Below are 14,350 nucleotides of genomic sequence, written 5' to 3' on the forward strand. Positions count from 1 at the left end.
TAAAGCAGGCTCATGAGCAAAATCCCTGGGAAACTGTTGAGCTTTTGAGGAGATTTGGCAATAATTTAAGTACAGTAACGATTAAGAGAGAATAGAGAGAAACACAAAACTGGCCCACTTACACAATGAAGAAGAATGTTAGAGAAAAACACACAAATATGTAAGGATGATTCTGAAAGAATGAACACAAAACTGTCCTGTAGAGCACCTGCCTTCTTCTAAGACTGGAAAAGCTAAAACAAACAAACAAACAAACAAACAAACAAAAAAGCTGTGGAACCACTGGAAAAACATTCAAACTGTTTTTACAGAAAGATTTGGCAGCTGATGCCAAAAGGTTTTCAATTTCATTCTTCATAAATTGTGAGATAAAACTTTAGGAATTATTATACGGAAGAAGATTAGTGGCACTGAAAAGAAGAAGAAAAAAGAATAATTCTGACTTTAATCTCAGAATTCTGAGTTTTTGACTTCTGAGTTAACAAATAAATCATAATCCTGAGATTAAAGTCAACATTTTGAGAACATTTTCACAATTACTTTTCTTTTCATTGGCTCTAATCCTCTTCCATATTGCTAAACTAAACAGACAAAACAAACTTTCGATAAAGAATGAAAAATATGACGCTTATAGAGCCTCTTAATTAAATAAAAAGAATATTTTGTAATCTTATTTGTTATCCAAAATAATCAGGATGACAAGTTTAAAATTTAAGAATAAAAGATTTTTCACAAAAAAAGAAAGATCTTTTCTTAATTATGTAAAATTTAGAATTTGTATGAAGTTTTTCTAACAAGAAATAAAAAAACTGAGTTTCTATTTGGAATTAACAAATTTGTTTGAAATATAAATTCAGACCTTGTAGGAACGTGACTGAAATCTGCTTAAAAGGAGCTCTGAAGAGATAATGTTAAAGATAATCAATCAAATTCTCTCAATTATCTTTAAAAAATGACCAAACAAAAGGAGAAAATTATGGTTTTACCAACACATTTGGTATTTGCTCCCAGAGATGTTCAGGTTACTAACAGCGATACCATTTAATAGCTTGGGTTAGTATTTTAAGAAATAAAACATACATGATCCAACAGAACAGATGTAAAAACTGAGTGGAAAAAATAAATGAATAAAAAATTACAGCTACTTCTCAGGTGACATTGCTTCCCAACAAGCAAAGGTGTTTGTAGCCAGCTTAGCACACATCCTAAAATGTAACTGATCTCACTTACAAGCTTTTTTAATCCTTGCAGGCATGCAGCTTAAGCAAAGATGAAAATACCTGAATTGTTGAGGAGGAGATTTTTGGAAGCGAGTTCAGCATGACCAGGCCTGGCATTGCATTGGGCGTATTAATTATAGAACGCCCTGGGCACTAAAGGGTTACAGGTGCACAGGGTGGTCCTCAGCTCTCACAGGATGGTGAATAGGAGATAGGAGGAGGAGGAGGAAGTTGGGACCTTCTTAAAAATTATTCTAGTATGCAGGGTTGTAGGTGAAAGAGGGGCTCGGAAAATGCAGGACTATATGTTGCAAAGGTTGAATTGAGAGAAAACATGAACAAAAAAAGTTTTTTTAGGAGATGAGAAAGAAATGAAAAGAACTGTCAGGGAGGATTGAACAGATGAATGGTACCAGTGGTAACTAGAAGAGGTGGGGAGCAAGGAGAGGAGAGGAACGGGAAAGGGGGGGCACTTACGTGAAGGCAAAGGCCACCAGAGCACCACTAACCACTATAAAGTCAAGGATGTTCCACAAGTCCCGGAAATAGGAGCCCTGGTGCAAGACCAACCCCAGATCCACCATCTAAAGAAGAGACAGGAATCACATTTTGATCATGAAGTTCCTTTTTTACTTTGGTGTGTGTAATAAAGAGCAGATGGCTTCTCCTACATGTAGACTAATGGTTTGACACTTTACCTTTATCAGCATTTCAAATGTAAACACTCCCGTAAAGACATAGTCAAAATAGCGAAGTACCTAAACACACACAAAAAAATAACGTTAGATATGCTGCACAAATTCATTTTTTTTTACAAATTTAACAAAGTCTTACTTCTACAACTAATTTAACTAATTCTGATATATTTGAAATAAGAAAGTTTTAAAAAAATCTGAAACTGAAAATATTTCCTAAATTGTCAAAGTTATGAAATATTGGTTTCAATCCAAGAATCAACCAACACAACATAAAGCATGATCTTCACTGTACTCAACAGTAGTTTTCAGTGACACCAGGTTTTTACGCGGATTTTCTTACGTTGTTTCGTGGAGAATCAGGCCAGACGGGATCTTCAGCAGCCAAAGCAATGCTGCTCATGGCAATAACCAGCAGGATGCACATCTCGAAATATCGCAGGGTGCAGATGTAGTGGCATGCCCTTCGAAAGCTGGGAACATACAAGAGCCTTTACAATCTTTGACCTCCTTTATAGAGCTCCGGACGTCACGTGACTCTCAGAGAGTAGACGCCATGTTGGCAGGCAACAACGGTAAACACAATGAACGGGATCGGCTTGGATTTTACTCCGTCGGAGTTTACTTCACACTTTAAAACCAAAGAAATCGTTTTATATAGTCAGAAATTAAATAGACTAAACATCTCCCACCCTTACCATGCCCCTGAGACACTTTTTAAAAAATGCCAGAAGCTGTCGTAGCGGATCTGGCCAGGGAACGCCTTGGGATTTCCCCAGAAGAGCTGGCCCAAGTGGCTGAGGAGAGGGAAGTCTGGGCCTCTCGACTTAGGCTACTGCCCCTGCGACCCGACTCCGGATAAGCGGATGAAAATGGATGGATGGACAAATAACATAGATTTACATGTAAGTGGTTTAAATAGAGTGCTGTGCCGTTTGAATGTATAAACTGAACGCCAAGAGAAATCACTAGTCTGATTTTTTTCCGTGAATAAAATAAATATGTCGGGCAGGAGCGTCTCAGGATCTGTCTGAGATCCGTCTCGGTGAGACAGATAATAGCAATCCAAAGTGCTTTTTATGTGTGATCTGACAACTGATCAACCATTGCTTAAAAATTAAATACAGCTTAGCCGGTTAATTGCTGTGATCATAAAACACATAAATGGCAGCACGCAGAACTCACGAGGCAACGTTTTACGTGATGTTTACTTGTTGCTATGAGTAATAAGACAGAAAAAGCCACGCCAAAATAAAGTTAGGAAGCCCACTAAGAATCGTAATAAAATCATTTAAAATAAATACCAAACATTGGTTTAAGTACCTGATATGAAGTGGTCGCTGCATAAGCGAAAACTACTCTCTGGATCTCACCGTTTCATTTTAACCCGGTCACTAGTGCGTTTTATTACAATGATCCAACGTTTGCAGCATTCCGGATCTTGGGGAATCCTGTAGATGGCTCATTCCTTATGTCGTCTGCGTCTGTTCTGCATCCTGGAGCACAACAGGAATCTACCATATTTCCCATTTGATTGAGTTTTCTGACAATAGGAAATAGTCCAGCTGCGGGGTTCTGCCTGCCAACATGGCGCCGTTTCGATTTGAACCGTTGCATGCCGGGAGAAGTGACGTCAACTCCCGGAGCTCTATAGATAAGATCAACCCCTTATCAATCTGGCTACCAATAGATTTTACACCAGTCTACTTCAATGTGTGTTTTATTAATGTACCCTGCTTGCACATACTTTGATTTTACATGTGTGTGTGTGTGTGTGTGTGTGTGTGTGTGTGTGTGTGTGTGTGTGTGTGTGTGTGTGTGTGTGTGTGTGTGTGTGTGTGTGTGTGTGTGTGTATCTTGGGCTGCATGGTGGTACAGCTGATGGCACTTTGCCGTTCTGTGTTGAATTTGCATATTCTCTCCATGCAGGTCTAGGTTTTCTCTGGATATTCCGGCTTCCCCACAAAATCCCAAAACATGCATAATGGGTTAATTGGAAACTTTACATTGTTCTAGTGAGTGTGCATGGTTGTGGATCCTATTTGACCCGGTGATGGACTTGGGACCTGTCAAGTGTGTCCCCTGTGCCTCACCCCATGGCTGCTGGGGAGAGGTGCAAGCTTCCTGTTCTACTAGTGAGCAATACAAGGTTAGAAGATGAGCAAGTGAGTGAATCTCTTACGGGTTGGTGGTGGACAAGATGAACATGGAGCTGTATGGAGGCATGGGCCTGGGTCCTCCTTCACCTCCCTTGTCGTCATCATCATCTTTATCCTCCTTAGCTGGAGGAGGTTCAGTGTTGGCATTCTTGTTGACTTGATCAAAGAGGAGAAAGAAGTAGAGTCAAAAATTTTAATATTGTTATTTTGGCAGAAAGTTAAGAGGAGACGAATGCTACCTTGATCCGTGCCTTACCTTGCAGTATGGCATTGATAGATGGAAAGATTGGCATGTCCACGGCTGTGTAGTCAGGGTGAGGGAGCCTGATTACACTGTGTGTACGGTGATGTCCTATGTTCCCATAGCTATCTAACCTGACAAGACTTCCATGAGTCCCACTTTTAGCAAGATGGAGAGCAGAGCCAAAGGCAGGAGCCATAGTGTGGTTGGCTAGTGGATTATTGTGACCTTCGTTGGGTGGAGGAGAGCCAGAAACAAGTTTGGTATTCATGAGGTTGTCCATATCCTCGCTGTACTGACTGTTCTGCCTGGACAGGGTCTTCTGGATGGGTCTCGTTGTAGAGAGATTTGGGACACTGCATTCCCTGGAAACAGTCCCCCATAAAAGAAAGTTGTAAAAGAACAAGAGACTAATTGATTTGTAGAATTGGATACAAATATTACAAAACAAACAAAGGGATTTAGAGTTAGAATACATCAGAGTACAGAAAGGACTTACTTGCGTCTGTGTTGGCACATTCTCCTCCCTTCTCCCTCCGATTGATTGCCATGCCGACTTCTTCTTGGCTTCCTCTCACAACCATCACCAGCTCCTTCCTGATGCCCTTCACCACCTCCCACTATCCCTTTACTCCTATGTCTTCCATGTTTACCAGCACATCCACCACCATCTTCTGCATCATCTGCCGTTTTTCTATGTGATCTGGACCTCCTGTGCTCTGACTGTCCACCCCCATGGCTGCCGCTTCGAGTGTGGTGATGACGTCTGGCTGGCCTCTCCTCTAAGTCCGGCCCAGGAATGACTGTAGCATCCAGTCGGACATGAGACTTGTGATGATGCTCACCTCTACGACTCCGTCTGCTCTCTGTGGACTCCCCTCGATCAAGAGGAGGCCTCGGTAGGTCGGAGCCTCCCCCACCACCACCACTTTGTTGGCCGTGGAGCTCTTGAAGCCTTGTTTGCTTGTTGAGTTCATCAGCAGGATGTTGCTGACTAACACAGAGGTCTGAATTGTTGGCAGTGGTCTTGTTGGTGTTGTTGTTTCGGTTTTCGCGGGGGTCAACAACTAAGGGCCTATCCAGATGGGTTTTCATGTCCGGACGGATGTGATGTGAAAAATTGATCTGAGAGGAGACAAGAGGACAGAGAAAATAATAACGATGAAAAAGAATTAGACGTTTCGAGCTGGTCTCACTTTCTAACTACATTTAAAGCTGCAAATGTAAACATTGCAGCTGCAGATTAGAAATACCAGCCAGCTTGTGTACACTGGTAGCACAAGCCTAAAGGCTTTAGTTTGCCTTGTCCTTTACATTGTTGTGCTCCTCCCTCCCTGTCCTTGCCTTCCAGCGGTCATCAGGGTCCAGCTCATTGTAGAGGGCCTCTCGGCTGGATGCCAGAGTCTGCTTCCTCAGCTCCTTGGTGCGCTGTTCCCACACTGACTTACTGATCCCTTTATTGTGGTTCTTCTGTTGCTCTTTACTGCAGATCAAGGAAAGACGATGGGGAAAAAATGAAGGAATGGATGACATTAAGACCTGTTGTAGGACTTTCTGTTGTGAAAATATACACCCAAAGATATGGGAATGATGACATGAAAACCAACAGCAAAAATGTAATTACGTAATGTATCAAGGACATGGAGACACACTGGGACCCACAAACATTTAAGGGTCGTTTGGCTTCGCCTACAAAACAGGGCAGGTTTCAGCAGAACTTAATGTGACTGTTCAAATCTCTTGAAATTAGGCTAAGTGGAAAGGGGGTCTGTCTTACCTGTTGTCGGTAGCTCAATGAAAGACCTCAGTTTGGAGAAACAGACTTTTATTTGTACAAGATTTACAAGCCATTGGGTTGTCTGAGCAAGACCAAAGAGAATTGCATGACCAAAAGCTCTAACCGTGGTTTATGTGAAGGCTATTTACGTTTGCATTGCCATCCATTTTGCATGACACTGCTATTGTTCACATAGAGTTTTCAGTTATTTGCACGATCAAGTAGCAACTGCAGCTAGCTTTAGCCTTTCCACAGCAGCCTTGCGCAATTCCAGCACAAATATTTAATGTCAGCCAGAGTAACTGTGTGATGCAAAACTGATGCTGATGCAACGGTTTATGAAATGGAATTTGCATGAACTGCTATGAAACCTTTTGAGAATGGAGCTTAACCTTTGAAACTGTTAATCACAGCATTTTAATAAAGATACTTATAGATTATGTTCTTAGAGGTTGCTCATCTTTCCGACAGGACTTTGAGTGTCTCTCTAAACCAAATCATGTCAGACATCACTAGCCTACAAAACCATGATTTGCATGGTACCTTTACGCTGATGACGTGTCAGTGAATTGCTTTTTGGGAACTTTGAGCTGTTTAGTTTCTTAGAGTTACTCAAGTGAAAACTGGTTAAAGTCTAACCTCATTTGATTGAACTGACTCTCTGATGATAGCCCCTGACAGAATCCATACTCTGCTCATCCATCACTGTCTGGTTTGGGTCAGCCACAAAAATGGAAAAATGCAGACTACAGCGCATATTAAAACAGCAGGAAACATCATTGGTGCCCAACTGCCCTCTGTCCAGGAATTGTACACCAGCAGGACCAGGAAAAAGGCAGTGAGCATTGTCCACGACTCCACACATCCTGCATCTACTCTCTTCAATCTCCTCCTATCTGGCAGACGCCATAGATCGCTGTACACAAAAACTACCAGACACAAGAACAGCTCCTTTCCCTCTGCCATTACTCTCCTGAATCTGTAGATTATTTTACCATTCTTTTATAATACGTTTTTATATTTATAAAGTATGCTTATGGATATGAATGTGTAGGTATGTGTGTGTGTGTGTATGTATGTATGTATATATATATATATATATATATATATATATATATATGTGTGTGAGTGTGTGTGTGTGTGTGTGTGTGTGTGTGTGCGTGTGCGTGTATATGTATGTATGTATATATATATATCTGTGTGTGTGTGTGTGTGTGTGTGTATGTATGCATGTTTTTATGTATTTATTTTTTATTTAATTTTATGGTAATTCAAGGTTTGTGCTTTTTTCCTGACGAAGGAAAGCATTCTCATTTATTGTTGTATGTTTTAGAGAGCTAACATCTACTGAAGCTAAATTCCAGAATGGTTCCACTAATCAGGCAGAACACTGAACGTTTTACCTCAGTGGTCAGTACAGACCTTAGGACGGAGGTGTTGTTCTTAAAGGGATGCTAAGCAGTTTTGTCTGCTTTTAGCAACCCTTAGTGCCTGCTAATAATTATCTGTGGTCAAAGCAAAAGTGAAACTTAGCTCCTCACAATGCGTTTGTCTTTTTAACACCTTAATCTAACTGCTGACATGTCTCCTTAGCCTTCATTATTTTCTACAGGAATAATTCAACACCAAATCAAACACATCAGCTGTGTTTGTGATCTAAACATGCAGGAAATGTGCTGGAAGCAGACTGCAGAGCCAGGTATGTAAACTCCAACTTTTCAGTTGGAGGCCGGGCAATCTGAAGTTGCAAGTGCATTATTCTGGCCAAAGACGGCGGTGGGTGTCTGAGTGACATTTCATTAGCCCTTTAAAGTGTAATTTTAGCACATTCTGGCTCAAGAAAATGATTAAAAAATATGAAGAAGTTGCATGGTATCGCTTTAAAGAGCAAGTTCACTTAGAAACCATTTTTTTATTTGTTATCTTTTAAATATGATCGGTCACTCTCAGCTAGTAGATGCTAATCGTTAGCATTAGCAACTCCACAACATGGAGTTCAGGCTTGAAGTGTTTGTGGAGATCAAACATCAGCGTTGCGGAGTAAATAGAGTCAGTGGTAGAGTTGTGTTGCTGCTAGCCAATCAGAGGTGAGATGTGTGACTATCACAAAATAATAATGAGTAAGCCTCAAATTCCTGCTGTTTTCCACGCCGCTGTTCTCCAACTAACTTCTACTTCCTGAAACAGGAGCACCAGGACTTTTTGTTATCCCACAGAGATAAAATACAAGGCTTTCACTTAAATTAGAGACCACTGCAGATGTACAGGTGAACTTGATCTTTAAACATTCAGTGTTGCTTAGAGGTCATCAGTTTCCTGCCTTTCAACTGGAGCTAATATAAAAAATAGATAAACCCTAATTGGTTCACTCTTTATGTAACATTTAATTTAAAAAGTGCGGTTTTATTTAATCTTTTAATAATGTTTAACAGAATTAAGCAACATTTTGAATGAGATGAGCCTTAAATTCAGATTTTATTGTGTGATACTTTTTAGATTGTTTGGTCTTTATAGTGAATTTTTACCTGATAGGTGGTACGAAAACAAAGTTTACTTTTAAATGGGCAGCAGTCCCCTCCGGTCTTGATCAAACTAACCATTGGCTTGTAAGTCTGAACAGAATAAAACGTTTGTTCTTCAAACTCAGGTTGTTCAAGAACTTTTTACAACAGGTGAGATGTTACCTGTTGATAACCTTTTCACAGAACTCCATTTCAACAAGTCTAAACTGTCTCTTTAAGTCTGCGTGCCTTCTCAGCTTCCCAAAGCAAAGGCTGTTCACTCTTACTTTATTAAACCCTGTGAGGACACAAAGTGGAGGATAAAACTGAGGCAAGGTCTGAAATTGTCTTAAAAGTCCATTTTGTTTAAAAGACAGGTTTTTTGCAGGACAAAATAACAAAAATGTGAACCAGAATCTCCACACTAAAAGTCTCTCAGTGACCACCTCTTTTCTTACCCTCCATAACTTCTTTAACTTTAACTCCATGGTCTCTCAGAGCCAGCAGTCAACCACAGAAAAGCAACAGCCGTGCTGCGAGGAGCAGGCAACACACACACAAAACAAACCTCCTAAAGAAATAAGCCAACACAAATACCAGCTTAAAAAATAAAGCCTGGAATGTAGTTTTAAAGAGAGGGATCAAAAGGAAGGAAAAAGGAAATAAAACGCTTGTCTAAATCAAGAGAAAGCAAGGAATGGTTGTAAAGTCAAACGGAAGGAATTCGGAAATGAATAAACAAATAAATAAATAAATACCAGTCCAGAAAGGGGTCGGATGCGTTGTGACACTCACTGTGTACTTTGTTGCTGAGGAGGGAAACAGCTGGTGAGTGAAATGGCACAAAAAACAGGAGGAGGATTTCATTCCAAAATGAGCAATGTTTCCACCAATTCGAAATAATAATAAAAAAAATTTAAATCTTAAAAACTAAACGTCCGAAAAAATACGGAAAATATTACTGTCAAATATATTTCTCAAATGCTACCATTATATATATATATATATATATATATATATATATATATATATATATATATATATATATATATATATATATATATGTACTTTTTGCCCAATATGTTCAGCATTTTGGAATACAATCCTTCATGTACAGACACAGTACAACATAAACATTAAACAGTGAGTCAAACCACCAACCCTGCCGTCTGCTCAGACTCTAAAGCACACGTTTAAGCCGTTTTGTTAACAAAGTCAAGGGTGCCGCATGCAATGAAATTATTACATTTGTATAATTTACAAAAGACAAAAATAATATTTTCTTATTTTCAACATGACAAAAGACCTCTGTGTGCAGGACACAATACATTTGCAGCAATGGCTTGTTTTTACTGTTAAAGAGCAAGTTACCCACCCCCACCCCCCCAGCACAGTCTTACTCCACCCTCACTTCCTGTTTAAAAAATGCACCAAAAGGAGGGATTGCCTGGCTGACCTAGAAGGCGGAGCTGCGGGAGTGGCCGAGATGCAGATGGAGTCCAGTCCAGACAGGCACCTCTACTGGGTCCCTCTTAGCCAATAACAAAGGCTGATTAAAAATCATTGTAGAGCAGATTGATAACCTGAAGAGGGCGCAATAATGATGTTTTAGCCTCTATTTGCAGGCCTCCTGAATTTCCAGACCTCCTAGGAGCCGCTAGGAGGTCACATTAACAGTAATTCTGCTGGATAGTCAGTGCACCACAGCACCTTTACATTTAGCTAGTTAATCCTGATACCTCAACATGTGACGGTTTACATTTGTATTATGTTTACTTTACATTTCACTTTATAGTTTAGACTTGTCTTATTACCATGTCTAAATTTATACTTTTACATTTTTTGCACCTTCAGCTGTGTGGATGAAAGGTGTGTGTGTGTGTGTGTGTGTGCGAGAGAGAGAGAGAGAGAGAGAGAGAGAGAGAGAGAGAGAGAGAGAGAGAGAGAGAGAGAGAGAGAGAGAGAGAGAGAGAGAGAGAGAGAGAGAGCATGACTTCTATTTTAGCCATGGCTTTTTTGTTTTACTACCTCTTTTTAAATAAGATGCACTAAAATACAAAAATAATGACTGCACATGCTTAATGCACTATTAGACACACATTTATACAATTTATCAGCCCAAAAAGTTGTATTTTTGGGTAATTTGTTCTTTAAATTTGATAGTATTTTAATTTATGCAAAAAGATCTGAACTGACATTGTTCTGCCTGCTATGCAGGTAAGATACTTCATACTAACTCTGCAGAACTACACTTTAAAAAACAGAGGTGTGGACTCGAGTCACATGACTTGGATTCCAGTCAGACTCGAGTCATTATTTTAATGACTTCTGACTTGACGATAAAATCTATAAAGACCTATGACTTGACTCGGACTTGAACGCCAATGACTTGCAACTTGAATCGACTTTCATCTGTTGACTTGATGATGACTTGAATATATTTTTTATTTTAGCACAAAAATGGCTCGACAAGGACAAAAATCTTAAATCATTCTTCGTTCTGGGTTTGAGCTTGTTCTGCTAACTGCAGCAGCACTTTGTTTCTAATCAGTTTCAGTTGCACTTCCTGCTTGTTTGAGCAAATAAATGAAGCTTTAAGAAGCTTTTAATTCTGGAATTTATTTATCATCATCGTCATTAAATTGAAGTTGGACAAATTACTTGATTATGACTTGAAAATTCAAAGTTAAGGACTTGTACTTGACTTGGACTTCCAATTTATTGACTTTGGACTCGACTTGGACTTGGTTGTCTTTGACTTGGACTTGACTCGAGACTTGACTGGAAAGACTTGTGACTTACTTGTGACTTGCAAAGCAGTGACTTGGTCACACCTCTGTTAAAAAATGGCCAAAAATTAATTAAAAATGAAAAAAAAAATGTTTTAACAGTCCCTACGATGTGACTTCCATAGCCTTCTTTCTGAAAGCACCACAGAATATCTTCTTAAGAGATTCTTCATGCACCAATGGTCGGCCCTAAGTTGAAAATCCCTGCATGGGGAAAAAAAAAGGACTTTTGTCTGGAAATTGAAAATCCCTACATAAATTAGGGATTTGGATTGACCCTGAAACAGAAGACACAAGGATACCGAGCAGCAACGTATCACTTAAAGCGCAACTATAAAATATATTTCAGGGTTTATAGTCCAAAAGATTTATGCTGTCTATATATTTGTCTTTTGGGTCACTTTTCTTATAAGATAATTAGGAATCATCCTGTCTGTTTTTGTGCACCAAGCATGGCACTACTTTTCCTCACACACTGACATGCAAATAGCATTAAAAACTAAATTAGCCTAACGAATATCAAACAATACATAAACTTAAAAGCTTGAAGCACAAAGAGGTTTTCTAAAATAAGGAGTATTGTATACGCATACAAATGTCTGTTTGACATATTATAGAGAGCCAAAAGTGCCACAATACAATAAATGATGGTTCAGGTTTAATATTTAATGATTTAGAAATGTATTATTTATGTATTTTATTGTCGCACATTTGGCCCTCAATAGGTAGAGTAAGGTCAGGACTGTGTGTACCTGTGATGACTACAGCCTCCCTGCCACGCAGACCATATTGTGGTGTGAGGTGTGTGTCTGTATGTGTGCATGAGTGGGAGTGTGTGTGACCTTTACCTGAAACATAAAGGAAAGACCCCCACGTCGTGGGAGAGGAGATCAAAGACTCTTCTGACCAGAGGAGAGCTGGTCCAGAGTCCAGTTACTGTGTGTGTGTGTGTGTGTGTATGTGTGTGTTTCTGTGTGTCCATCTGTTGTATCATGAACAAATGAGTGACCCGAGCTGTAACTCGTACACCTTTTCTTAGTAAATACTCACACATTTATTATATTATTTCAACAAAAAGCTTTTAGCACAGAAGGGTTTAAATCTTTGGGGAATTTTATTCTGAAAAATAAAATCATCAAAAGAGGAAATGTGAAAAAAAAAATGGATTCATAAAGCGTGTAGTCCACTGGGCCACAGCTGTTGGCGATGACGTTTGACCTGCATTTATGAGGAAGTTTGCTAAAAGCCTCAAAACATTTGCAATTGTGTTTGATCTACTCGCACAAGTCACCCAGACTGTTGCAGAAATTTTGAACAACGTGATAAAATTACAAGAAAAATGTTCTCCTGAAACAATCACAGCGTCATTTTTCTACATCTGAAATCCTTCTCATCTGCTTTTCTCTCTGGTTTCTGCAAGTTATAAGTGCAAGAAATGTGAAACTATATGGGGAGGGTAAACATTAAATACAACAACCTCACAGCTGTCATCAGCTGTTTGCAGTTGATTATTATACCCATGTATGCCTGTGGAATTACCATATCAGTGTAAAATACTAGCTTGTTCTGCCTCAGCCCCTTGGCAGAGCTAAAGGCATTAACTAGCTTTAGTGTTGTAGTAATAAAAGAACCCATTAAACATACTATGGGGTGCAACAATGGCGTTCTAAGGCTCAGAGTACACTACATCAAATACAAGGATGAGGGTTGGCTTTTGAAACGCCCTTGAGATCGACAGGCCAAAAGGGGCAGCATCTGCTGTGAAGATGCAGAGAGTGAATCGGTCTGTTGTGGTAAAGAAGGAGCTAAGCAATAAAGCAAAGCTTCAATTTACCGGTCAGTCTTTGTCTCATGAGTTGGCCATGAGCTTGGATAATGACTGATGAACAAGATCGAGAAAACAAGCGGTCAAAAGGAGTTTCCTCCAGGGTGGCTGGGCTCAGCCTTATCGAGAAAGTGAAAAGCTCAGAATTGGGAGGATGCTTTATTTGGGTACAAGTGAAAGAAATAATTGATTTAACAATAATTTGTACTATTTTTAACCCTCCCACTGTCCTAATGGGTGTGACCCACAAGGAAAGTTGATCACTGAGCAGGATTGATAGTTCATCCCTTGAGGTCCATGTGGCAGGGGTGAGGTGGTGCTCACTCCTCACCCCTGCCACATGGACCCAAGGAATAAACCATCAACCCTGCTCAATGGCCAGCTTTGCTCGCAAGGTCATACCCATTAGGACAATGGGAGGGTTAAAGCTTTAAATGGCCAGGGTCACTCATATGTTGTTGAGATGCAATCAATACACACCAGCAACAAGGCTACAGTAATGAGGTAAAGGCTTTATTCCCATACCAAATTGCCATTAAGAGTCATTTGAGTTTGACGTTACGAGTAGTCCTTGTCTTTGGGTTTGGTTTGTTGGGATTAGCTTTGGGCCAAACCAAGCATGAGTGGCTCTCTTTTATTATTATTATTATTATTATTATTATTATTATTATTATTATTATTATTATTATTATATTATTATTATTATTATTATAATTATTATTATTATTATCATCATCATCATCATCATCATCATCATCATTATATTATTATTATTATTATTATTATTATTATTATTATTATTACTATCATTGTATTATTTGCCAGAGCTCCCTACTGTTCATGGCTGGTTCATTTTTTAGATTGACCAGACCAATTTCAGTGAATTCATTCCACTGTGTCGTTGCACAATGAAAACTACTGATGCTTTTACCCGCAGAGTCTCCAATATTTTTATGCATTAGTTTAGCTTTCATTGCTAGTCATCTAAACATAAGAATTTTTGTAAAAAAAAAAAAAAAAAAGATATGGTAGAAATACACTAAATGTTCAAACATTGCAATGTTCCCTTTCCAACGTGCTGATGTTTGCGTAAATGCTTGACATCAAGATGCAGGTGTCAAAAAAACAAGCCAGAGTGGCAGA

At 39.3% G+C, this 14,350-nt stretch overlaps 1 protein-coding gene across 12 annotated transcripts in view; it reads right to left on the reverse strand.

The window, feature by feature from the left end:
• Positions 1-14,350, reverse strand: part of cacna1aa (calcium channel, voltage-dependent, P/Q type, alpha 1A subunit, a) — a 147,211-nt gene that overhangs the window by 77,558 nt on the left and 55,303 nt on the right. For 9 of the 12 annotated variants that reach the window (XM_070542058.1, XM_070542051.1, XM_070542049.1 and 6 more), the window contains 8 exons: positions 9,352-9,402; positions 5,630-5,798; positions 4,815-5,440; positions 4,331-4,680; positions 4,098-4,230; positions 2,259-2,388; positions 1,919-1,978; positions 1,698-1,804 (listed from right to left, as the gene is read on the reverse strand). In XM_070542058.1, the coding sequence (XP_070398159.1) occupies positions 1,698-1,804; positions 1,919-1,978; positions 2,259-2,388; positions 4,098-4,230; positions 4,331-4,680; positions 4,815-5,440; positions 5,630-5,798; positions 9,352-9,402 (1,626 nt within the window). The remainder of the gene's footprint in view (positions 1-1,697; positions 1,805-1,918; positions 1,979-2,258; positions 2,389-4,097; positions 4,231-4,330; positions 4,681-4,814; positions 5,441-5,629; positions 5,799-9,351; positions 9,403-14,350) is intronic. The other 3 variants (XM_070542055.1, XM_070542057.1, XM_070542056.1) reach the window with 3 other exon arrangements.

This window comes from Nothobranchius furzeri, chromosome 12 (genome assembly GCF_043380555.1).
Source record: "Nothobranchius furzeri strain GRZ-AD chromosome 12, NfurGRZ-RIMD1, whole genome shotgun sequence".
Classification (NCBI taxonomy): domain Eukaryota; kingdom Metazoa; phylum Chordata; class Actinopteri; order Cyprinodontiformes; family Nothobranchiidae; genus Nothobranchius; species Nothobranchius furzeri.